The following is a 24,094-nucleotide window of genomic DNA, read 5'->3' on the forward strand; positions in this document are numbered from 1 at the left end:
CTCTACGCAAAAAACTTTCACTTGACCCCTCCAATCCAAGCAACTACCGACACATAACCACAGTACCTTTCTTGCTGAAGATTTTAGACAGAGCAGCATACAATCAGATTTCAATCCTATCTTGAAACTAACCACATCTTAGGTATTCGTCAATCATATTTCTGCCCTGGCCATTGTACCGAAACAGCACTATCAGACCTCAAAATCAAACTCTACTCCCCACGAGATGAAGGCAAACCGGCCATCCTTCTTCTGTTAGATCTATTGGCCGCATTTGGTTTAGTAAACCACTCCACTCTGTCACCACCTCAGCAAACTTCTCCACCAATGCCACCTCATGGATAGCCTCATTCCTAGAAAACAGAACTATGAGGGTTTTCTCAGACACAGCCAGCGGTCCCCCATCCCATGTGGCATCCCACAAGGCTCCTGCGTCTCCCCCCTCCCTCTATAACTTTCACAAAACCACTCTTTGACATACTGGATGAAACAGGCATTTCCTATACCAACTACACCGATGACACCCAAATTCTCCCACCCGTCAGGCTGCTACGAAAAAGACTAGCATCTGCTCAACAAAAACGTTTTCTACAATACAATCCTGGACGGCCTCAAACTACCTCTGTCAAAACGATGACAAAACCAAGATCTTATTGGCAGGCCTACCTGCAATGGTACAGAAACTTGGCCCCAATACACTGCCTTCAACAAAGACAGCATCCAGATCCCACGGTCTCAGCCGCATTAAAAACACTGGGGGGCGGTGGGGAGGGGAGGTGCTCTACCTAGACTCCGCTTTCTGCCTCACCAAACAAGTAAATGCTGTAGCATCCTCAGCAGCATACACAGCCAAGCTTATCAACGCTGCAAGACAATTCCAAACTCCTGAAAGTTGTTACCGTCGCTAGAGCCACCACTGGAGCAAAACCTGATTACTGTAATGTTCTCCTAGCTGGAACCTCAAAAAATAAGATCAATAAACTCAAAATTATTCAAAACAATGCCCTGCTGGCTGCCCTAAACATCCCAAAAAGAGACCACATTTCCACCGCCAGAAGAAAAGTGCATTGGCTCCTCATAAAAGAGAATCATTTTCAAAACACTCTCCGTGGCTCACAAATGCCCGAGCAATTCTGCCCTGCAATACCCAGCCCAAACAATTGAAAGAGCCAACTCCAATAGACCTGTTGGAGCCATGTACGCCCACCGCATCTCCATACCCAAAACCAAAAGGAGGAGTGTCCAGTTTCCCAACAGTTGCAGTCAACGGCTGGAATTCACTCCCCTCCGAACTAAGGGCGGAGAGCTCCTACTGGACGTTCCACAAAGCACTGAAAACCTGGCTGTTTACCTAATCCGTGTAACCCACTTAGGGTGATAAGACACTTATTTGCCCATTAAGACTGCCCCCCCCACTGTGATTTTGTAATCTTTTTAAGAAAGTATCATGTAACTGGTTTATGCAACAGCGCCCTGGTGCCTCAGGGTTTGGGCGCTTTACAAATGTAAAATAAATAAAGCCAGGCTCAATGTTGGGGAGCCAGAAAGACAAGCGCACACAGTATTTGTACTTGGTTCCTGTATGCCTTATAAGTCACTATATTAAGAGCCCACTTTGCCGTTTCAAGACACTCGTATTTTTGACATTTGCTGCTCAAATCAATTCATGCACCACCCATTTTCACCCATGCCCCCATTTTGCTCTCAAAGTCTGCAGCCTATTTTATTTACAGGGGTGTTTTAGTGTTTTAATTTGTTGTGTGCATTGTTCATTTGAATTAAGCACCCAATTTTATAGAACATTTGTAAACATTCTTGGTTTGTTACAGCCATACTATGGTTTGTGTTGCATCTGTACTAGCTCACACCCCTCCTGAACAGTATAGCCTACCCTCTGCCGAGGTTACTAAAAGAGTGAACAGAGGTATACCTGTCGGTTTGGTACTACTGTGGGGCTGTGTGGGTACTTCAGCCACTCACTACTCATACCTGTACACATGAAGAGCTGTAGACATTTTGTCACATTGTTATGTTCTTATACTCACAACTTTTCAATTAAAAACATCTTTAAAACTCAACCAATAGCCTTTGCAATCCAATGTCCCTTAACAAGTGCTCTGCTAAATTTCACTGGTAAGTAATTTTAAAGTTACCTTTTGGGTATTTTTAAGAAATCTAGGTTTTATCCTACACGAAACAATGGGACAAAGACAGTATTCAGTCGCAGATATGGTTACACCATAGGTTAATTCTCACGCACATGTTACTGTTACAAGATTGAAGCAGCTACCCAACTTGGGAGTCAGGACTCCACATTTCCAGCTCAGTTTCTGTTACCAAAAAGCATAGAGAATGATGACTGCAGCACAGTGTCTCAAGCTCATTGGAGGAATGCAGTATTCAATGGGGAGCACAGGCAACCCCAGACTGCCAACAACGGATGACCAATGACTTCAGTATGACCAAGACGCCAGGAAGAATCCTCGCACAGTAGGCTGCTGAGGTGGAGGATCGCCAGTGTGGAGGTACGTTTGGGCATGCAGATTAGGTATGGATAGTATCCATTACTGTCTCAGGTTCTGAATTCATGGTAAGAGGAGGGGTCAGTGCCAGGACTCAATGATCCACAATAAAGGAATAGGCACGGCAAATGCAGCAGACTTTGTGCGACGCATGCAGCAGGTGTGAGGTAACTCCATGCAGACAAAGTCCTCCGCACCAGTAGCAAGCTTGGTTGAAACTGCATGAGTGGTGCCACGAGGCAGGGTGCCCCTCTAAGGAGTCTGAACAATAAGGTTCACTCCCTGCTAGCTCATGCCAAGTACAAGGGACCCCTTCTGAAAGGATGAAATGTCCAAGAGATTCAGGTGAGGCTTAACATGTCAGAGAATAGTGAATCGAGCTGTGTGAAATCATCTTTGGCTGACTTTCCTTGGTTTATGAAAGGCAGAGTTTGCTTTGGAAGGGACACCACACATCAATAAAGTTTCCAAGTGGAGTCCCCAGAAACCATCAGTGTGCTTTCTGCTCCCTTGGCTTTCAGATACAGGGGTCGACTGAAAGAGGTCTCCAGATCCTCCCCACACATACAAATTGCAGAGCTCTGCCTCCCCCAAACATGAAGTATTCAAAGTTTTGGTGGCCATCCAATCCTGGACCGCCACAGAAAATCTAAATCATCCTCAGTTTGCCTTTGTGAACTCTGGCTGGATCATGTGAAAGACCATGACCATATATGGTAATTCCTGGCAACACGCAAGAGGAAGACTACCTACAAAAGCAGTAGCTTGTGTCACAGGGCTTACAAGTAATGAGGCAGACATTTTGGCTACTATATAAAGGAGGTAACAAAGGTACACAGGACTGTCAGCATTAAAAAAGTCACCACCAGCCTTCGCCAAATAGCCCAGCCCCTGAATGATATAACTCATGCAGGGACCAGAAATTGGGGCACAAGGGTACCTTTGGTTTTGGTAGGCAAACTAGCTACTAGGGCCTCCCATAACAATTAGAGTTTCTGTGGAAAGTTTTAAAAAGAATCTAATTTACAAAAAGGACAGCCGAAAGACTGGGGATCTCAAAAAGTGAGATTAATTGGAAGCAAAAAGGGAAAATCTTCCTTAACAGGCAAATATCTAGTTTTATAGAGTTTGTAAACAGATAGATCTATCCCTCATGTGATCAAATGTTTGTACATACATCTTGCCAAGATAGCTGCTAATTTTTCATCGCCCTGTTAACCAATTTGGTTAATGTCGCCTGACTCCATTTGTATCAACATCTCCTCACCCGACGGCCTTGCTAGTGGCGGGCAGTCAGCATTCCATGGTGACTAACTTGAAATGTAACAACTTTACCCTTGTTTCTCACCTCGTAGCCCACTTCACAAGAGACATAATATAACAGTTTATGTGGTATTGCTCGTTATGCAATGCACTGTATGCATTCCTCACTTTTTATTCCAGATTTTTCTCGGAGCCTATAATACTGGTATACATCTTCATTTGTGCTGCCACCTTCACTAATGCCAGGATTATCCCACTTAACATCAGGGAAATCCTCCCTCTCCTTGCTTACCTGTACAAATAATTATGATAGGGCTGGTACTCAGGGTCACATTGACTACTGCTCCACCCCTTCGTGGCCTTCCCCATCTACTCTTTCTACTCGACAAACAAAATGCTCAATTTTGCCACATGTACTCTCTATAATCTTCCATGTTCTTTTCCCAGTTACCTGCATCACACTCATGCCAGTTGGTGCTTCAAGCAATAATGTTTCAAATGTTTGATGATGGTCTAAAAATCCCCCTTACCTTACTATTTATTGCTACTCTCCTCAGAGTAACCCACCATATAACATCCACCTTCATTTCTGTTCTCCAGCCAACCTGTTCATCCTCTCGCTGTCACTGCTATCCCCTCCTGGCACCTGTGAGACAGGCATGGTATCAAACTATGACGCAGACAAATAGATTTGGAAAATCTTTATTATTGATGATCAGGATGGAAAAATACCTAACTAAGGTGAGAATGTTCCCGAAAGATAAGAAAACTAAGGGAAGTCTAAATCTGTCAGTCAAAAGCTATGCTTCCCCTCATTTCTAAAAAGTAATCGTGTGTGTGTGTGGGATTTGGCCAACTTAATAGTGCTCAAAACAAAGTCAATGTGAATATGGAGCTCTTCCATGGCGGCTCCCTTCCCCAAGATCAAAACACTCAGATTGAGAAAGTTTCTGAAGTTCTTTACATTCAATTGGCAAAACTCACAGTACCTTTCCTTTCAGTTTCAGTTCTTCACAGGGTCTCTCTCAAGCTCCCCTTTGTCTGGAGCTTAGACCCTTCTGGTCATCCTTTAAAGGCCCAATGTTCAAAGTTCACTTCCAAACAAAAAAGCAAAGTTGAGAACAGTTCCATCAGAAATATCACTCTTCATTTGCTGCTTGAGGGACTCCCTTCCCCATGCAAAACCAAGTCCTTCTGAATTTCAACTTCGGTATTTCAAATGATTCACAGCTTATTAGGGTGGGGTCTCTTCGGCCCTCCTGGATCAGCCTCTTGCCTGGGGGCCACACCAAAGCTTATCAATACTCTTGTTTCACTCACAATCTCTCTATACAGTTTTGCTCTTACAAAGGATTTCTATTTTGCTCACACTTCACTTGCACACAGCTCCCCGGCCAGAGCCGTGCAACTTTTCCTTCATAGAGATTTTCAAATGAGTATACCATTTTACATGACCACTGTGCTACTGAATATGCTTTCACATGTTCTTTCTCATTGGTCATCACTTAGCGGTATCCTGACAGCTTCCGTGAACAAGTTGTCTCTCACTCAGGATGACACAACTACAAAGTATACCGGCTTCTCTTCACAAATGCCGTGTTTCTTTCAAACTCATCGGTCAAGGTTTTCGCTGCTCCTTCTTTCAGTGGGTTTGCCGACTGAGGTCCGAGTCTTCCCACCTGCCCCTGATACCCATCTGGGCTTTCTGCCTTGCTCAGGGGAACAAGCACACCTGTGGCCACATAGAGTATGGGATTAGCACGCACCACGGCTCCCGTCTGACAATTCCTCCGGCTCTCTGGAGATGGGACCTCTTCACTGCCCTTTTTCCTGCTACACTCTGCAGTCTTACAGTGTCCTAGCATCTCGCTCTCTGTGGCCTTGGTTTGGGCAGCTCTGGCTCAGCTGCTTCTCCTGCTTGCCATGCAACTCACTATCTTTGCCAAACATGTGGGTTCCTTTGAGTAGTTAACGGGCTGCAAGTGGGCATAGTCGGAATCTCATGGTCACAGGTTTGAATCCCGGTAGGTCCACTCAGCCCTTCATCCTCCCAAGGTCAATAAAATGAGTACCAGTAAGCTAGGTAACAATAAATCTGTTTAGCGCCAAGATGCCCCTTCGGGGGGTGAATGTGCGCTTTACAAATACTTATGTTAATTGCCTGACCCTGCCTGGCCTCGTTGTGGGATATGTCCATTGGCAAAATGGTGTGCCTTGATTTGCATCTTTCTCGTCCCACTACCATATTGATTTTTTTCTCAGGGGAAATTTGCATTCCTCTTTAATTCCTCTTCATCGTCTCAGTATGCCCAGGGAAATTACAGGCGTTAAGGGAATAGGACTGTCAATAGCCCACAAAGGGTATGGGAGGAGAGGATAGGTCACTATCAGGAAAGGGGGGGGGATACCATGTCTCGCCCTCAGGTACTCTTTCCAATACCCAAGGAACCGCCACTCTGGTTGTTCTCACTTGCTTGTCCAGCCCCAGGGTTGGGATTCAAAAGCGATAGTCCACCCCTGGCCACCTGCGTAGAAGATCCCCGGGGATTAGGTTGGGAAAGACCCTTAGGTTTTTCACACAACTCACCACAGGAATGCACTATCCCCCCACGTCAAAAATACCACAACCATCCACTCATTTAAATCGGCGTGGATACTCCTTTTTCGTAGCCGGGAAGGAAACGCCCCAGTCTCCCGTCACAACCCCACCCACCACCTTCTTTAACATAATGTCAATACCTTCACTGTATGTATTATTACCCTGTACAGTTTGTCTTCTCAGACTACTTTTTGACATTTTTCTTGTCCTGGACTGGTTTTATTACCTTAAATTACGCAACACCAACACCTTTCCTTCTCGTGTAAAGCAGCTGGTAAAGCTTTCTCCTTTGAACTAGTTCATTTTAAGTGTGCCTGCTCAAAAAACCCTTGTTCTAGTCTTTCAATAAATATAAAATATTGTGTTTTATGAGAATGAAACTTTGAAGCGGGCACTGGAGCCTTAAACCTATGTACTGAGTTGTCCTTCCTCTTTTCAAGAAAACTGTGCATAAATTATGTTCGAATAGAAAGCACACCTGTACAGTGATCTGCTGCTCTCAAGCTATGTCCGAGCTATAAACAAAATTAAATTCAAATAACATTTATAAAATTAAGCTTGTTTTGTTTAGATTGATGGAACAGACTTTAGCAACAATCTAGTTTGAGCGCCTGATATGATCGTATCACTTTCTGCTAAACAGAGGCAGGCCTTAGAGTAGTCTTCCAAACACACACACACACGCGACAATAAACCCAAGGCTACTGTATTATTTGTTGACTGAATCCTGAAGAGAGATCTAAACAAACTCCGCCTCATACCTCGTTTGAATGATGTAGATGTGTATTCAAAGTGCGTTAATCGCAATTCTTCTCTGGGCAAGTCACTTACCTACTGCTTATTGTGTGAAGCATTTGTTTCTTCCTTAATAGGTTTTGACTAATTCACGTGTCCCACTGATTTAACAGATCGAGAAACCATTGCAATAGCGTAGTATAGATTTCATACAACGCAATTCTAGTAATACAACTGACCCCATGAGTGATAAAGTATAGTGAGCATTTAGGCAGTTAAGATTCAGTTAAAATAAACAGTAGCTGTTATTGTGTGGTATATGCACCTTACCTATTCTGGTAACTGTAGTAGGTAGCATCACGTGGAATAGTACACAGCTGCTTTCCGTAACAGCACAAGGTTTGTGGGGAAAACTCAACCTGCAACAAAATGCAGTGATAAGTCAGATCATACACTCATGCTTAAGAGCTTAGAGGACAGACTTGCTTGGTAAACAAGAAGGAATTTTCTGTGATTATTGTCTCACACATTTTGGAAGAAAGGAGTATAAAATGAGTGCAAATACAAGCGTTTTTTTAAATCTAGGTTGGCACAGAGAAGCAGCCATACATCGGAAAGGAGTACTGCTGTAATTAAGGTCAGGTTGTTGACAAATGATACAGGCACTATCATACCACCAACCTTAAAACTGTGTAATAGTTCCAGAGAACTAAATAGTCTTGAATAGAGATGTGAAGAACAAAATAAAGCTTGTAACTGCAAAGTAGGAATTTAAGATCAAGTAAGAATACATTAAGAAACAGGTTTTCACACCAACGCATCAGTGGGTAGTGACAGATTGCATATTCTTTTCATTACGAAGTGCAAGTATCAAATGACATGCAGGCAAACCATGCCGCAGCTCAGAGCTCCTTTGTTGAGGGTCTGCTACCAGACTGCTTGAGGATTACAGTTAAGAGTAATACTAAGTATGTGGTTTCATATGTCCAGAAGCTCAAATTGCAAGGTCTATATGAATATAACAATTTATTCAATGTTAAGTGCAAAAATAAAGCGTTCTAGAGTGAACGCAACCAATATCAATGTATCATGTAGTGTATTTAAATGCGGTTGCAGAAATATGAATTACACAAAGTGAGTGTTACTACTTTATAAACGTGAAAAATGCAACTGTTCTCTTTGATCTAGGGCTCAGTTTGGGAACCCACACAGTAAGTACTCATAATTAAGGCACAAAGGGAGTTATTAGATGTCAGTGAGATGCAAATTAAAGGCAACATCGCTGAGTAGTAAACACAGATTGTTCTTTTCCCAAAAAACCTCTGAGTCTATTGCTTCCAAACTAAAGGCATGCCTTTGCGTTCCAGTACAAGGACCACAAACAGAAGAAATGTCAATACAAAAAGATTCCTGCCAAACCAACCAATTCCTCTAGGTAAGCCAGACAGCTCTGCCAACGTATTCATGCCCAAAAGCTTCTCACAGAAAGCATAAGGTGAACAAATTAATGACCACCAGCCTCATCTGCTATTACAATGCTGGGACTTCAAATATTGTCACCTCAAATAACTATTGAGGTGACACTTTGCACACCTCAAACCCGGTACTAGTTTGATAAAGAGTCATTTATGACATACAGGCTCTAGCTCTGAATTCACTAGTCTTGCGATATCATAGTTTCAATTATTTACAAATGTAGTATTCACTCTAAATCCAAACGTTCTCCCCTAAACACATCAGTGGCTATGTGCCCCACTATTTACAGTACCTGCAACAGTAGGAGTTTGAGAATATTAGTCTTTGATGAAAGACCGCACAGTATCATCTAGTAATATCCCTTTCAAGAAAGCTCTACCAAAGCATTTTCAATCTGAGAGTGTCAATCATTTTTAGGCTGGGTTGTGCACTTACAAGGCACTGCAGTAAATCACTAAGTGTATCACTCTGCTATTCCATATCAGGGCTAACCTAGTGTATCCAATGCCTTTCAAAGCAGAGCTCCACAGAAACATGCTGTATACCATAATAGCATCACTAAGCAAGGTCTCCAAATATTATAATATAATGATTAGTCTTAAGCTTGCAAGAAAACTTTGTGCTTACCTTGCGCCCACAGCAATATCCAAGGGACTGCATCACTGGGTCAATCTCCTGTTCAAAGACCTCTGCCAGCTTGCTGCAGAACTTGTAGACCCGAGAAGTTTTGCGGTTATAAAGCCAGGCATTGTTAAACATCAACCACACATCTTCCACGTACTGCCATGGCTCTTGATACTGCCCCGTGTCCAGTTTCCGTTTAATTGAGGAAAGATCCATAGGATTTTTCACAATGTCAAAATAGTCCTTAAAACAAATAGGAAACAAGACAATATCTCAGGTACACATATACCACATTGAAATTCAGGTTCCAAATCAACTACAGTCCAATGAAAAGAAGAGGCTTCCATAAACCATGTGTACAGATTTTTTTTTTTTTATTGTTCGATGGTAAAATAATGAACCTTTAACAAATCCATTAGAGTACAAATACATTAAAAAGAGTAAATGAACTGAAGGAGGAATAAATCTCAAATCATACTAGTTTTTTACAATATTCAGATTATATCCGACACTTCATTCTCAATAAAAACAAACCATAGAATGAATTACCTTTAGCGACCTATCTGCAAATTCATGAAATGCCAATGTATTCAAAAATTGGATAGTTCTATAGTCAATGGGGTAGTCGCACCCCTAAAAATCCTACCCCATAGTTTTTCTTCTGGCATGTGTTTAAAATGTTCATAATATTTACCAAACCATCCTTGTTTTATTGAAGTCAACTTTAGGCAGTCAATGATGAAGTGTCAATGTTTCTACCTGTCCATTACAACATCTACATGGCTTTAGTTCTTTACCACCCTTGGTTCTACTACCCAGCACTTCCTTTGTTAGCCATAGGTTCATCCTCATTTTTAAGAACCCTTTCCTAATTCTTGGTGAAGGGAAGCAATTTAGATATTTTGGCAGAACATTTAAGGCTCTAGTTTCTTGGACAATAATATAGTTCTGGAAGGCCTTGTTTCTATAGCATTCTTGGATCGTCTCACACCAGTCTGCTCTATATAATTTGTTTGGCCATCATGGGCCTTCTTATCAGCATTTCCAATGAGATTAGCCAATTTAAGCAGCCCCCCCTCTACCTTCTTGATACTTTAGCACATGTTGTAGAATCAGAAGCATAGAATCACCCTTAGCCATAATGATCTTTCTAAAAAATTACAAGAACTTCCATTTTACTGCCACCAGTAAAGAAGCTAATGCCAACTCGTGGCGTATAATTTGTATCTGTGTACCTCTCAGCAATTCCAGTGTCGTCCTCCAAAATAGCCCTTCTAATCTATTCCAAATCCCTGTACACAAAAACATTTTTCCTTCCACTCCATACATCACTATTGGAACCACCTTTTGTTTATAAAAAGGTCAATAGTGGCACATAAGAGAAGCAACCAAACTTTTTCTAGAGTAGCAGTCCTTGGGACACTGATGTAGTAATTATTTATTTCAGATCATTCCTTTAAGGGATCTCTGACCCTGATATATTCACCAGGCTACCCAGATATCGATACTCCAGGAACCTTTCTAAGATGTTTTCAATCCTCACCATCATTTTTGTTCTAGTGGTTTGTTTAGGGGCCAGGCACATTACCTTGTTTTAGTAGCATTTATTTTAAGTCCATTCTCTTGGCAATATAGTTCGAGCCCAAGTAGTTGCTTTTTTAGACCCACCAGCGTCTGGTCCATCAGAACCAGATCATCTGCGTACAGGAGCCATTGAATTACTTGGTCTCCTATCTTCTGTGGTAATTATCTGGTTCTTCTCAGATAGGCCCCAATGTCTGCCAAATAGAGTTTATAAAGGACCGGGGCTAACATACACCCCGGTTTCAAGCCTCTTGCGGGTTTAGACAGAAGCCCTTGACGGTTCAACCTCACCTGAATTGAGGTATGATAGTGTAGGCCCTTTATTAGATTGAGTAGGTGGGTGGGGCATCCACATTTTTCTAGTTTCTTCCAGTCTAGCCCTGTCGGCAGAGTCGAAGGCTTGCTTGAAATCAACGAATGCCAGAAAAATGTGCTGTGTTTTTTACTTGCTGTTTAAGTAGGTCTAAAGAGGCCAGATGAATGGCAGTGCCTAGTCCCGCCACAAACCCTGACTGAAAAGTATCCATTATGTCCTCAAACCTCACCCAAACCAATAATTTGTTTAAATTCAGTCTTGCAAATATTTTGTCCCACACATCCATGAATGCTATAGGGCGACAACTTTGAGGTTCAGCTCACAGGCCTTTTTTATAAAATGGGTACCATCACCGACTTCCTCCACGAGTGTGGAATATGTTTCTCCCTCAGAACTAGAACTAGTTGATAGTATATCTGGCCATTACTCTGGGTGCGCCTTCAACATGCCATTTGACAGCCCATCCGGGCCAGGCGCTCGGGATGTGGATAATCGTGCAATTATATTTAATATGTCCACCCTATCAAAGTGAAGGGACCAGGGGTCAATCGTTATATTTTGCTAATTGTATTACCCAGCTCTTTGTAAGTGCATATATGTGATGCTGGAAATGCATTGGAGGGACAGGAACTCTGAATCCTTGTTCTTTATTGCTTTTTATCATATGTTCTGACTTGTTTTCCATGCAGGAGTTCATGTGGGATTCCTGGTGGTGCAGCTCTTCCTGTATTTGGTTTGGTGAACAGACCCTTGGAATACCCTTATGACACCCATGGATGGGAGTATGATCCTGTGCTCCTAGTGTATGTTTTTGTGTGACCCACAGAGCAGGGTACGGGCTGGTGGCAGCTCTGTGCTGAATTGAGAGGTGCCCCGAGCATCCTCCAATTTGGGATGCCCACGCCCCGTCATCGGAATCGATGGATTCCTGATGAAGACAAGATAGCCCCTGTGTCCTCTTGCTTTCCATCACCTGTTACCTTGTTTCCCGATGGCCCGGGAAACCCCGACTCTGTCCCTTACCCCTGACTAGTTATTGGGTGCAAGTTCCATATATGGTAGTGTGGGGGAAATGCCGACCAGACTGGCTGGAGCCTTCCCAACGACTGTATGTTGTGGATACGCCTGTGGGCTGGGACCGGGGTGAATGGAGTGTATGACGAATATGCATTCTGCGTTATGGGTGTCTAGTATCTGGTGTTCGACACAATGACTGAGAGAGCCCTGCCCGAAACTGGTATAAATGCAGTGTCTAGTGCTGAATGGCAGAGTGATTGTCCGAATCCACATTCTGTGTTGAGTGTCTGGATGGAGAAGAATTGCCTGAATGCACTGGGCGCCTGATTGGCTGACTGACTGCCATGAATGCCCATCTGAGTGATTGGCTGCCTGAGTGTGACCGAGCAGAATGAATGGGAGATCAACAGTATATCTGGGGGCCTCTCACTGCTAGAAATCGTTCAGAAGCTGAAACTGATATTTGATGCTTACTCTCGAAGCCAAGCCGGAAGAAGAAAGTGAACCGCTGTTCCCTTCCTTGCAATCTGAAAGCTGCTGTGCCTTCAAGAACTGATCCAAGAGGACCTAGCTAGGAGACCTCTCCCCGAGCTACGAGGGACATTCGTGCACCAGCTGATCTGAGCCAAAGCTCCCTGGTAGAGAGACGTACGAAAGGCTGCCGACTGGAGAAGGGGACCGCCAAGGAGAACGAAGAGAAGCACTGGACAGCCGTCCACCGTCGACGACCGCCGTCGCCGACCGGAGCCGCCATGCTCCCTTTGCCTAAGATCATTTGATCCAAGGACTCCCTTGTTCATCATCGTCGACCACTTGCTGGGCCAAAGTCCTTCACTAACTCTTTGCAGCAACAAACCATCGTTGTCGAGGTGCTCTGCACGCCTCCCTGTTACAGACGTTTTCGATCACTCGTCTACGAGCACCGCAAGGACCGAAGCTGCTGCCTCAATGACAACGTTCAACCTTTCTTCATCTCCGAAGTTCGACGACCCGAGGCTCCTGCTTGAAAGGGAGTGCACTCAAGAAGGGCCCATTGATTCCCCAACGAAAAACTCTACAACACAAGGTACATTTGTGTTGCATAACTATAGAAGAAGATCAGACTAATAGACAATATATGGATTGGGGTTGTAGTGCATCTTCATTTACAGGTTGACCAGGTGGGGGTATCCTCATACAGAACTGTGTCTGGTTGGTAGGGACTCAGTTTTCTGCCAATTGACTAACCAACTTGTCTTCCTCCTAAGTCTATGGTTGATATTGTTTTGCTGTGTTGATTCGTATGCTATTTGAACTGAGTACAGTTGATGCATTTTAATGGAATCAGAGTAATAGTGGCACCACCTAGAACTGTGTATATTTAGGATTTTAGAATTGTCGGAGCACAAAGTGTATTATCGTATATAACCTTGAATCTTATTTATATAAAGACTGTGTTTTAACTAACAGTGTGTGGACATTCCTTTGTGGGTGCATGGGGACTACACTGAACTTAAGAACCAGCACGCATCACCTCCTGAGAAGCTAGGCCTCGATTGCTCGACCATTACTACCGTAAAAGAGAATCTTGGCTGGGGTCCTCTGTGCCTCTCCTCTGCCTTATAGAGAGCACGAGTACAGACACCACCTACCAGTTGTTGCTTTACAATATACATCTCTAAAATGGTCCATACAATTTTCTTCTGAGATCATATTGGCCTGTAGTTCTCGTTATTCCGTGCTTTGTTTTAGGTTTAATATCGCCCATGTTGCTGCACTGTTCTTAGTTGCTAATGCATTCATCATGTGTTCTGCGGCTCTCTGCAACATTAGCGGTTATGTGCATGCAACCAGTTTTTCAATTTTTGCCTAAGGGTTTTAACTTTTTTTCGTCTTTCTACCGGATCACTAACTTGCAAGCACAGGATTTCCGGTGCAATTTCTTTTTTTTTCTCTACCACTATTGGATCGTCGGCATGGGTAGATTTCTTTTGATTGGCCTTTCTACCGGGGCCTTTTATCATAAATTGGTCTAGGTTTAAAGGGCAGCACATAATCTGGGTATCTAGTCCAAACAGTTGCTGGTTAAATAATTCAAGCGCGGACCGTGTCCATCTGAAAAGTCCCCCCGCGAGGATTCCTTCACGTTTGCCCCATAAATGTTGTCTTACACTATGATTGCCCCTGGCAGGCCAACTTGTTATAACCTAGTCATGGTCACTGCTGTTTTGAGGTATCACTCACTACCAGATCCAATACTGAATCAAACAGACTTCTTGAAACAAAACCGTAAACCAGAATGGCTGCCTGGTTCCCTCTGGACCACGTCACCCTTGGGGGGCATATCCCCTTTTGTGTACCATTCACCATCAATAATTCTCTAGATTCCATTAAAGCCAACCATGCCTTCAATCTTTCTCTCTTTATACCTTTTCCCTCCGTCAAACAGGAGATATTTAGATCTCCTATTATAATAATTCCTTGTATTGAGGGATCTAACATACACAAATCCAGTAATCAATTAACACCTCGCAAAAATACTCCTGTGTTTATCCCCAGAGGGTTCCAGTATAAGTTAATAATGCCCCATGAGACACCCGTTCTACCATTCAATATGTCCCAATCCAGTCTCGTTAACTGGGAGAATCTATCGGGGGAGGCCCAATGCATCAGTCTCAATCCTCTGTCCTTTCTGCAAGCAGTAATTAGCCCAGCCATCAGTCTGCCCCGTTGCTAGTTACTGGCCTGTACCATGGCAAGAGTATACCCATACATAATTACCTCTTCTTGCAGCCAGGTCTCCTGTAATCAGAAGACATCGAGATCGCTCAAGACCTTATTTCCTTCCCGCCACAAGTGGGAGTTAGATAGTGTGTTCCAGAACCCCATCCGAAGTCCAGTTTTATTTATTTCCATTTCTTGCTAAGCCCCCTGAGTTGGCTCCCAAAATCCCTGGGAGCCAAACCCAATCTGTGGACTCCTGGGGCATTTGCATTACTTGAATGTGTTCACTAGACCGTGGGTAGCCTTGCGTACATGTTATCTTTAGTGGTAAATGTTGTGGCACTTGCAAACACTCTTGTTCGTGGAATTTGGGAGCAGCAAAACATTTTACTAACTGTTTCTCCCACTCATGTATCTCAAAAAATCACGCAACCAAAAGGCTGCAGTAAAGGGTCCACCTCCATAAATATTCCCTTGACTAAATTCAACGATATATGACTCTGTGGCAATAATCTCTATGCACAAATTCCACTTAATATCTCCCGATTCTACGACCCTTAATAGCGGAATTTTGTGCATAAAATATAGCAATTTCAGTCTACATATCCTCTTGTTTGGTATTACTCCCCTGCCCTCCTCCACTCGGGACAAGCACTCTGGGTAATCCTTGCGTTGAGGTTGAGCCATCTCGTTTACCGAGTACTGGTTGTGATGTACCAACTCCATCTGGGGGGACATGGGAGAGCCTTGATTCACAAGTTCCTTCCCACCGGGCAAAGGCTCCCCTTCATATCTAACAGACCACTCCTGCGCATTATGCAGGGCTTAGCATCTCTGTTCCATTGTTTAAAATGTCCTCACACAGATACAATAGTCCAAGGCCCCCTTTTATCCTGGTTCAGAGTGGTTGGCTTTGTTGTTTCCAGTTCCTGAGGGAAGGCCCCTCTGTGTTAGAAATTTGGTTAGATGGAATCTCTATCTCAGCAGCCATATTATCATCCACTGAGTAGGTGGACAGATCTAAAAGTTCTCGGTCATATCCGCCATCCGAGCGGTCTCTCGTTTGGAGCTTGTCTACTCCCTCTGTATGAGGTTGTTCACCCTTCACCGTGGTTCTTTTTTCCCTAGATCCTCTCAATCTTTTCTTCTTTGTCGGTTTTACTTGATTGGTTATTTTCTTGGCTGCCAAGATATCTAAAAACCTTCTAGAGGTAGTTGATTGCACTCCATGAGGCAATTTTTGATTTTTTGTTTTAAGTTGAGTGACCAGTCGACCCAAAATTGACTTCTTTGCAAATATTGGGAAAACCAGCCGATTAAGGATTGATTCAGTTCCTATTTTAGGATTGGTCACTGTTAGGGAGAATTCACTGTTAAGGCTAATTTCCCAAACCTAGTGAGTCCCCCAGCAGCTTTGCTGGATTTTTGGGGTTGAATTTTTTCTCCTGCTAAGAGTGAGACTCTTTTTCTCCCACTCTTAGGCATGATTTGAGAATGTCCTTTGACTATGTAATGTGTTTTATGGGCTATGGGGTCTTTTACTCCATAGGGCTTGATGTGTTTTTGGTATGTGTGTTACACAGCACCCTCAGTGCAGTAACACAGGGGTGTCATAGTGACCCCCAAACATAGACTCCATACCCTGGGACTGACTGACTGTCTCCCAGGGCATGTAAAGTCACCATTGGCTTTACTAGTCTTAAATTGTGAACAGAACCAGTACAAACCATCATATTGTGGAAGTACTGGTAGGGGTAATTCGATTGCCCCTTGGTCTGTTTTCCAAGGGGGCACTGTCGAGTTTCTGGCTGGTGGCAGTGGATACCACGCAAAATATTCCACCGCAATATTTCCTATGGGATTTTCCCATCCATTTTTAACGCACCACTTTTTGGTGCAATGTTAAAGATACCGCCGGGTTATTTATTTAATATTTATTCCCTGGTTGGGTCTTTTTGCAAGTACTCGGTTTTAAAATGGCATTTGTGTTCGCCTCTGAAACTCTAACCCAAGTCGAGCCCTTTGTTCTACTTTTTGGCGGGCTTCTCCACAGAAGCCCTCCAAATGGTGCCACTCTGTCTTGGGTCAAGAGGATGTGTGGGAGGGGGATTAGGCACCCTGGACTGAGTTGCCTTGGCAACTCAAGTCACACTCTTGTGTGAATGGCCCAGTGATGAGCCGCCCAGCTCACCACTTAGCATGTTTGAGTGATAGCTAGGCTGATGAATGGGGGTTTTGCTGCATAAAAGCAGGGCTTTGGGGACTGGAACTTCAGAAGTCGCCACAGGACCTAAAGAATCTGAAGAGGGAAGAAGCCGAGCCATCTACAACGACGACACCACCGGTGGAGCCCTGCTGTACGAAACTCACCCCTTTCCCCGATGACAGAGGAGATCTTCCAGGAGAGTCTTCTTCCCTTTGAGCTGGTGGGACCAACCAGTTCGCCTTTTTCGCCTTCCTGGATCATCTCGTGGTCGAATCGCCCGTGCCAAGCACCCCGGCAGCCGGATAGCCATGCTTCACCACTACAGCGAATAAAAGGGTAGTACCTTTTAACCGAGAAACTCTGCGGCTGGTTTCTTCCCTGGCAGTGCAACGACCTCCAGCTTTCCTCCACGTCGAGATCATCTCTTCCCCTGGACAAAGCTCCGACTTGCATCCGCTGCCAGGAACAACTGCCCCCGCTGGAGCTTTCTCACCATTTCAGGTACTGTGTCCCGCCTGGTCTCCCTTCCAACAGACTGTCCAAGGTGTCCCGTAAATCCTTGACTCTCTATCCTGGGGTGACCTCGGACCTGTTAACATTACCTTTCTAACGTGATCCAACCTCTTTTGACTTTTCTGCAAAGCCTTTGAGTGCATTTCCACTGTGTGATCTTGGGCACATTCCGCCTTGCTCTCTCAAAGAGTGGGCCTGGCCTATGAACTTTTTGCTCTACAGTAGACTCTGCCTTTCTTGACTTGCTGTGGTTTCTTAGAAGTGTTGGTACTGTGTGATTTTCCTATTCTGCCTTTAAACAAATGATTGGAGTGCCATCTACGGTTACACGCTCACCTCTGTTTTGCTAAATAAGTGGTGTCTTAACCAAGGCTTGTCAAATAATTAATAGGGAGGTGTATATACTTCTAGTGACTGTGTTTGAACTTGCTTGACATATTAGTGCCAGTGTATTTTTAAAAGTGCGTTTTTAAATAAATATTTATATACTTTTATACCAAAGCTCTGGTCAGTGTTTGCTTGCGCTACTGTATTTTTAGCCCTATTGTCTATACTCTATATACTGCCTAACTTTTCTTGAGAGAGGTCTGACTGCTCAGCCACAGCTACTGGGTAAATCTGGGTGGTGCAGACTGCTACCAATTGGGTTTACTGCTAATACCTGTAGACTTAAACTTTTTGCAGTGGTTCCTAAGGGAACTGCACAGGTTTCTGCTTAACACTCACATGTGCCATTTGGTTATTCAGCAGCCCTTGTTCTTTTTGTCCCCCTAGTGTTTCTCCGTCCGATGTCGACTCCAGAATATCAATTGTTAGGGTATTTTTTCCAATCCCTCTTCTCCCAAGTGGAAGGATCTCCCCTCCTGCATCATAGGCTCTAGTTAGAGGACTTGTGTTAGTAATCCCTGGGAGGACTATGTCTCTGGGAGGTACAAATTATCCGCCCAGACTCAATCTTTGACCACTAATGAAAGTAGCAGGGTCGAATGAATCGAGCTTTTTTCATTTAGTGCCTCAAAGTTTTACTAGGGCAGAGAAGGTTATATTCATTGCCCCTAGTGTTAGTTCCGTCGATGTAAGTACTGGATTTGGCAATCTGAGTGTGAGAGCAGAGTGTTGTGGTGAATATCTGACTGTGGACACTGTTTGAAGTCGTGTAGCTACTGCATAGAAGTTCAGTGAAGACACCAAGCGAGTGAAGGACACGCTTCTGCTTATCAGCATAATTGTGCACTGCAACTTTAAACCCGTGGGCCATCCCACAAAACCCACAACCCATGTGCGGAGTGTGAGAGCAGAGTGATATGGTGTAGAGGTGCCGACGGCAGACCTCGTCAGAATCACCCAACAACTCTCTTGCTCCTGCCTGGTTTGAAAAGTGGAGAGGGCTACAGTTTCTGTGCTCCCGGCCGGCGGTCTGTTTGAACAACACAGAAGTGAAACTGAAATGAAGGGTAAGTCAGTTTCTAAAACTGTTACAAGAGCAGCGCCTCGTTTGAATAACAAAGCTGATAAAGTAGTAAGCTCGACCAGTGGTGAGGTGGCTGAAGTGAGGGTTCATAAAAAACTGGCGGAAAACCCTAATAAAGTCACTGACAATTGCAAGCGGGGAACCGGGAAGTAACTGGAAGCAAGGCAGATTGAAATGTTCAAGACACTAACATTAATGTTTCCAGCAGTGACTTCACTGATATTGAGAGTAATTAATTGCTGGCCATGTGCTATACTCTGCAGGCCGCTACAGGCATAAGAGTTGAGGAAATACCCAAGTCAGCCAAATTGGGGGCGCATATGGTGGTAGGAGTTCCCACTTTCGTCAAGCCCAAAACAGCAATTTCTTTGCCCATCAGTGTTCCACTGACAAGGAACGTTTGTCATTAACCCCTGATTTATTCCCTGTACTGCTTTCAGCTGACAAAGATGTAAGCATTCAAAATGAATATGATGGATCGGATAGACTTGAGGGAACTAAAAACGAGGTAGATGCGGTCCATCTTGCAGTAAAATGATTATTGAAACTATGCGGGATCATACTACAGGGGGTGCAAAGCCATGGGCATACCCTTGTTCAACTGGAAAACAGACTTTAGGAGCTGGTAAAATTCTGTTCTGAGGGCATGGGTAACTTATACAGCGGGTGGTCCTCCCATTATGGTGGATGGCTACAGTCAAAATGATGAGGCTAGGATGGGACACAGCAAGGCTTCCTTGCTAATGGATGCCTAAGACTCGAAAACAATGAAGGCTTACAAAAAGGGACAAAGCACATGTTTCTTGAAACCAAAAAGCTATTGTGAACTTGTAATGTAAATGCGGTCATTTGTTAAAAGTGGCAAGTACCGAAGGTGAAGGAATCATAGCCCCGAGATATCTCAACTGAAAAATCTTTACTTTGGGGAGAGGAGCCCAGACTTTTTCAGAAAAAAGAACAAACAAATCGGATCTTTTACAGATTTGTAATAAAGTATTTGCACTAAGAGTCTTGTCTTGGATTTTATTTTTGTGGAACCCGTCAACCACGCAGGAGGCAACTATGTTAAGGTTCATTGTGTTTTGCCAGAACTATCAGCACTTATTCAAGCCCACCAAGACTCAATCTTAAAGGTGGGATATCTGGTGGATGCCCCCTTTCATACTTACAACCAAGACAAAGTGCAAACGCAGCTGGTTTCTCAGGTGTTAAAAGTTTCTACCGGTGGCATCCATCAGAAAAATAAGTGGGAAGACCGAGGATCGCAACTAAATGTAGATGATGACCAGGGTTGGGACTGGTTCAAAAGGCTCCCGAAATAAAATCTGACAGAAAGCGCATGAACAGTAAAGTTTGTAACTTGGAACACCAGAGGACATCAGCATTTCCTGGGAAAAGAAGGGTCGCTGCCATTTATTTGTGAACACGACGACATCCTGTATCTGCAAGAGACTTGGGTAAATTATTTTTCTACGATTTGCGGCAAAAGGCCTTAGCGGACGCCATTCTGGGGGGTTGATCACAGCAATCAGACAAAGTCTGTAGTTGGAAAGCGTGACAATGATATTTGAATCAGACACAATGTTAGACATTGATGAAAGGGTCGGAATAGGCAATGTTTGCCGGCCAACCCTATTGATAACTTTGTATATCCCACCAGTAGTGGCAAACTTTGAGGTCAAGCATTAATCCGTAGATCAACTATGCGATGAATGGTTGGCTATTATGGATAAAGAATGCATAATCATTGGTGGTGATTTTAATGCACACTGCAAGGATCCAGGTAAATTGGTATCTATAAGGCGGTTCAGCCAATCTCTGAGCTAAAACAGAGGTAATTCAAAGGGGTGCAGTTGGGTGTCCCTAATAAAAGAGTGGGGGCTGTTTATGAGAAGGAGAACAACAGAGGGTGACCGGCCGGGGAAACCAATCTGGTCATCTAATAAAAAATCCTCCACTTTCGATTACCTCTTTGTTAGTAACAAATGTGCTGAGATGGTAGACTCACTTCAGGGCTGCGGGTTAAAATATACTGTTCACTCGTGGTAATGGTACTCAATATGGTTAACACAGGGCAAAACCATACAGGTGGGTTCGGAGTAAATAATGCAGGAAACCGGATAAGATGGACACAAAGAAACATTGGTAGAGCTGTGTATGCCACAAACTGTCTTTATAAATATGAGCTGCATAATTATTGAAACGCAAGTGTCGGATATGGGCGATCGCCTGAGCCCGTTAGCCCCGTCTTCAGGTTCCTTACCACATAGAGAGCCTGTGGTTCTATTTCATAAGCACAGAAATGTAGAAGATTATGAAGTCCAGATCGCAAAAAGAAATACAACAAAAAGGTATCCTACCACAGGATAGGTTTATGACATGTATGGCCTTAAGATTTTTCAGATAATGCAAAATTCTAGCATCAACATTTAGCTAGATGTCCCCAAGCATGCTTATCATTTGGAGGATTCAATCCATGCAATCAGTATGTAGCCAAGAGTGAATTCATGAGTCAGCTTTATTTAATTTGCTGATATATAATCTATTTTCTCATATAGACCATTTGAAATTAATAGTATAAATGCTTAGTTCATTTCAGAGTAGTACGAATTACATTACACAAAACATTTATATACACAACAAAGCATATAACATAGTAGTTGTACAAATAATAAAGGAAGAGTGGAAAAATACAAACACATATTGCAGCATATTTGTCATTTGCATACAGGTTCAAAACAAATTTGGTTCCTACAGGTTAGGACTCAAATAATTTGGTAGCACTTGATATAAGTCAGTGCCTTAGTCCTACTGGAAAGATAACAAATTAAACAGGAATGGCCATTGAAGGAGACAGGCCTAATAGCTAATCAAAGAGCAAGAGGACCAAAGAGCACACTTCCTTCATTATTATTTGTACAACTACAATGTTATATGCTTTGTTGTGTATATACATTTCTGTGTAATGTAATTTGTACTATTCTGAAATGAACTAAGCATTTATATTATTAATTTCAAATGGTCTATATGAGAAAATAGACTATATATCAGCACATTAAATAAAGCTGACTCATTAATTCACTCTTGGCTACTTAATGATTGCATGGACTGAATCCTCCAAATGATAAGAATGCTTGGAGACATCTAGCTAAATGTTGATGCTATACTTTTTGATTATCTGAAAAATCATAAGGACATACTATGAATAATCTATTGTCATAAACCTATCCTGTGGTAAGATAACTTTTTGTTGCATTACTTGCCAGCCCTTTATCCTTCCAAACAGAGCATCTCTTCTGTTAGACAGGTCGCAAAAAGGAACATGCGTTGTAATATTAGAAAAGAAAAAAGGGCTGGTGAGACCATTGAAGATATGATAGTGCAAATAAAGGAACATAGAAATCATAAACAAAGGCTCCTAGGGCAGTGGCGAAAAACAAAGAATGATTATTGGCAGAATATGATCCAGACCATGTGTCAAAAAAATACCAAGGAGACCTGGCTTCAACTTTCCAAAGTGAAATGGGATAAAGAGCTTAAATTTAGTAAACCAAATCCCGTCAGTAAAATGGGTGAACTATATTGCAACCAAACACCAAATGAATGAAGTGGGGTTATCCGATCATACCCCCCGTTAATTTTTGGCCAGTGCAATTAGATCGAAGAGGTGCACAAAGCAATTGTACCTCTAAAAAGCTCCCGTGAAGCAGGCCCAAATGGGCTCTCAAATGCAGTATTGAAGGCAAAGACAATTGTGTGGGTGGAAATGCAAATTATATTATTTAATAAGATATGCCGGGAGGCAGTTCTACCAGAATCTTGGAAGCAGGCTATCCTACTTCCAATAAGAAAGGTGACAGGGATGCACCTGAAAATTACCGATTATTTTCCCTACTTGATGTGGTCGGAAAACTTTTTGCCTGCCTGGCTCTGGTCAAATTGCAGAAGTGGGTAGAAAATACAAATGCGAACAACGCAGTTACACGCCGGCAAGCGAGAGGAACAGTCCGACTCCTCGCTGGTCTCAAGCTTATCTGCGCCTTGGCGCCGATTTTGTCCGGGCAGCTTTCTGCCCACCACATGGTTCTGGTTCTCCAAGCCACTGTCCATGCAAGCATTCTGCCATTTTCTCAGACTTGCCCTGACGAAGGATTTGTAAATCCGAAATGCATTGGCAAAAGATTGTTTTGGTCTGACATAAAATGCTATTGGTTTTTTTCTTCCTCACTAAGAAGATATTAGTGACGCCTCATACCAAGAGACGTATTTTTTCACAAAACCAGTGATTGATAAAAATCTTTATGAGATACCACTGAACTTTCATTATTATCATTATTTTTTTGAATATGTAAACAATTTTACTTTGGAGTCTATCAAGCTTTATAGAGTTTACATAACTTACATACCCTGATTGGGTCTTCTAAGAGAGCGGCTGTGTGACCTTGCATCCGTCTTGGTCTTTGGCTTTTTGTGTATTTTTGAATTAGGGTGTCTCCTTATTCGTCACAGCCAGCTCCTTTTTATAATTTATAATTTGACAACAAGGAATCTTCAGAGCAACGAAACTTCTACATAGAAACAATTATTTGATAAATGTGAATATCGTATAGTGGTGCCCACTCTTTTTGCTTTCTAGAAAATACAAATGCCCTGCACCCCCTCACAAACTGGGTTTAGACCTGGGTCGAGTACAACTCATAACATCAGGCTGTTAGACTCCGTAATTAAAGGTGCTCCTGGGAAGAAGTGCCCAGCTTTATATTTGATATTTGTAGATTTCTCAGCGGCTTTTGATACAGTGAACCGTGCCAAACTATGGACTAAGATGTCAAGGCTGGGTTGCCCAGACAGGCTCTTCGATATTGTTATTCAGTTCCACTATAGTACTAGTGCACAGGTTAGATTGGATAACTGAGGTGCATTAACAGAGGAGGTAATGACGCACAGGGGAGGTAATGACGCACAGAGGGTTAAAACAAGGTTGCATGTATGCCCCCCTGTTCAATATGTTTTTATCAGACCTCCTGCAGGTACTAACATCAGAGATAGGGTGCTTGGTGAAATT

At 43.1% G+C, this 24,094-nt stretch overlaps 1 protein-coding gene across 3 annotated transcripts in view; it reads right to left on the reverse strand.

Moving 5' to 3' along the window:
- Positions 1–24,094, reverse strand: part of CREBBP (CREB binding protein) — a 2,841,012-nt gene that overhangs the window by 915,399 nt on the left and 1,901,519 nt on the right. For all 3 annotated transcript variants that reach the window (XM_069646824.1, XM_069646825.1, XM_069646823.1), the window contains 2 exons: positions 9,223–9,462; positions 7,450–7,538 (listed from right to left, as the gene is read on the reverse strand). In XM_069646824.1, coding sequence (XP_069502925.1) covers positions 7,450–7,538; positions 9,223–9,462 — 329 coding nt within the window. The remainder of the gene's footprint in view (positions 1–7,449; positions 7,539–9,222; positions 9,463–24,094) is intronic.

This window comes from Ambystoma mexicanum, chromosome 2q, assembly GCF_040938575.1.
Source record: "Ambystoma mexicanum isolate Mex_15411 chromosome 2q, UKY_AmexF1_1, whole genome shotgun sequence".
NCBI lineage: Eukaryota > Metazoa > Chordata > Amphibia > Caudata > Ambystomatidae > Ambystoma > Ambystoma mexicanum.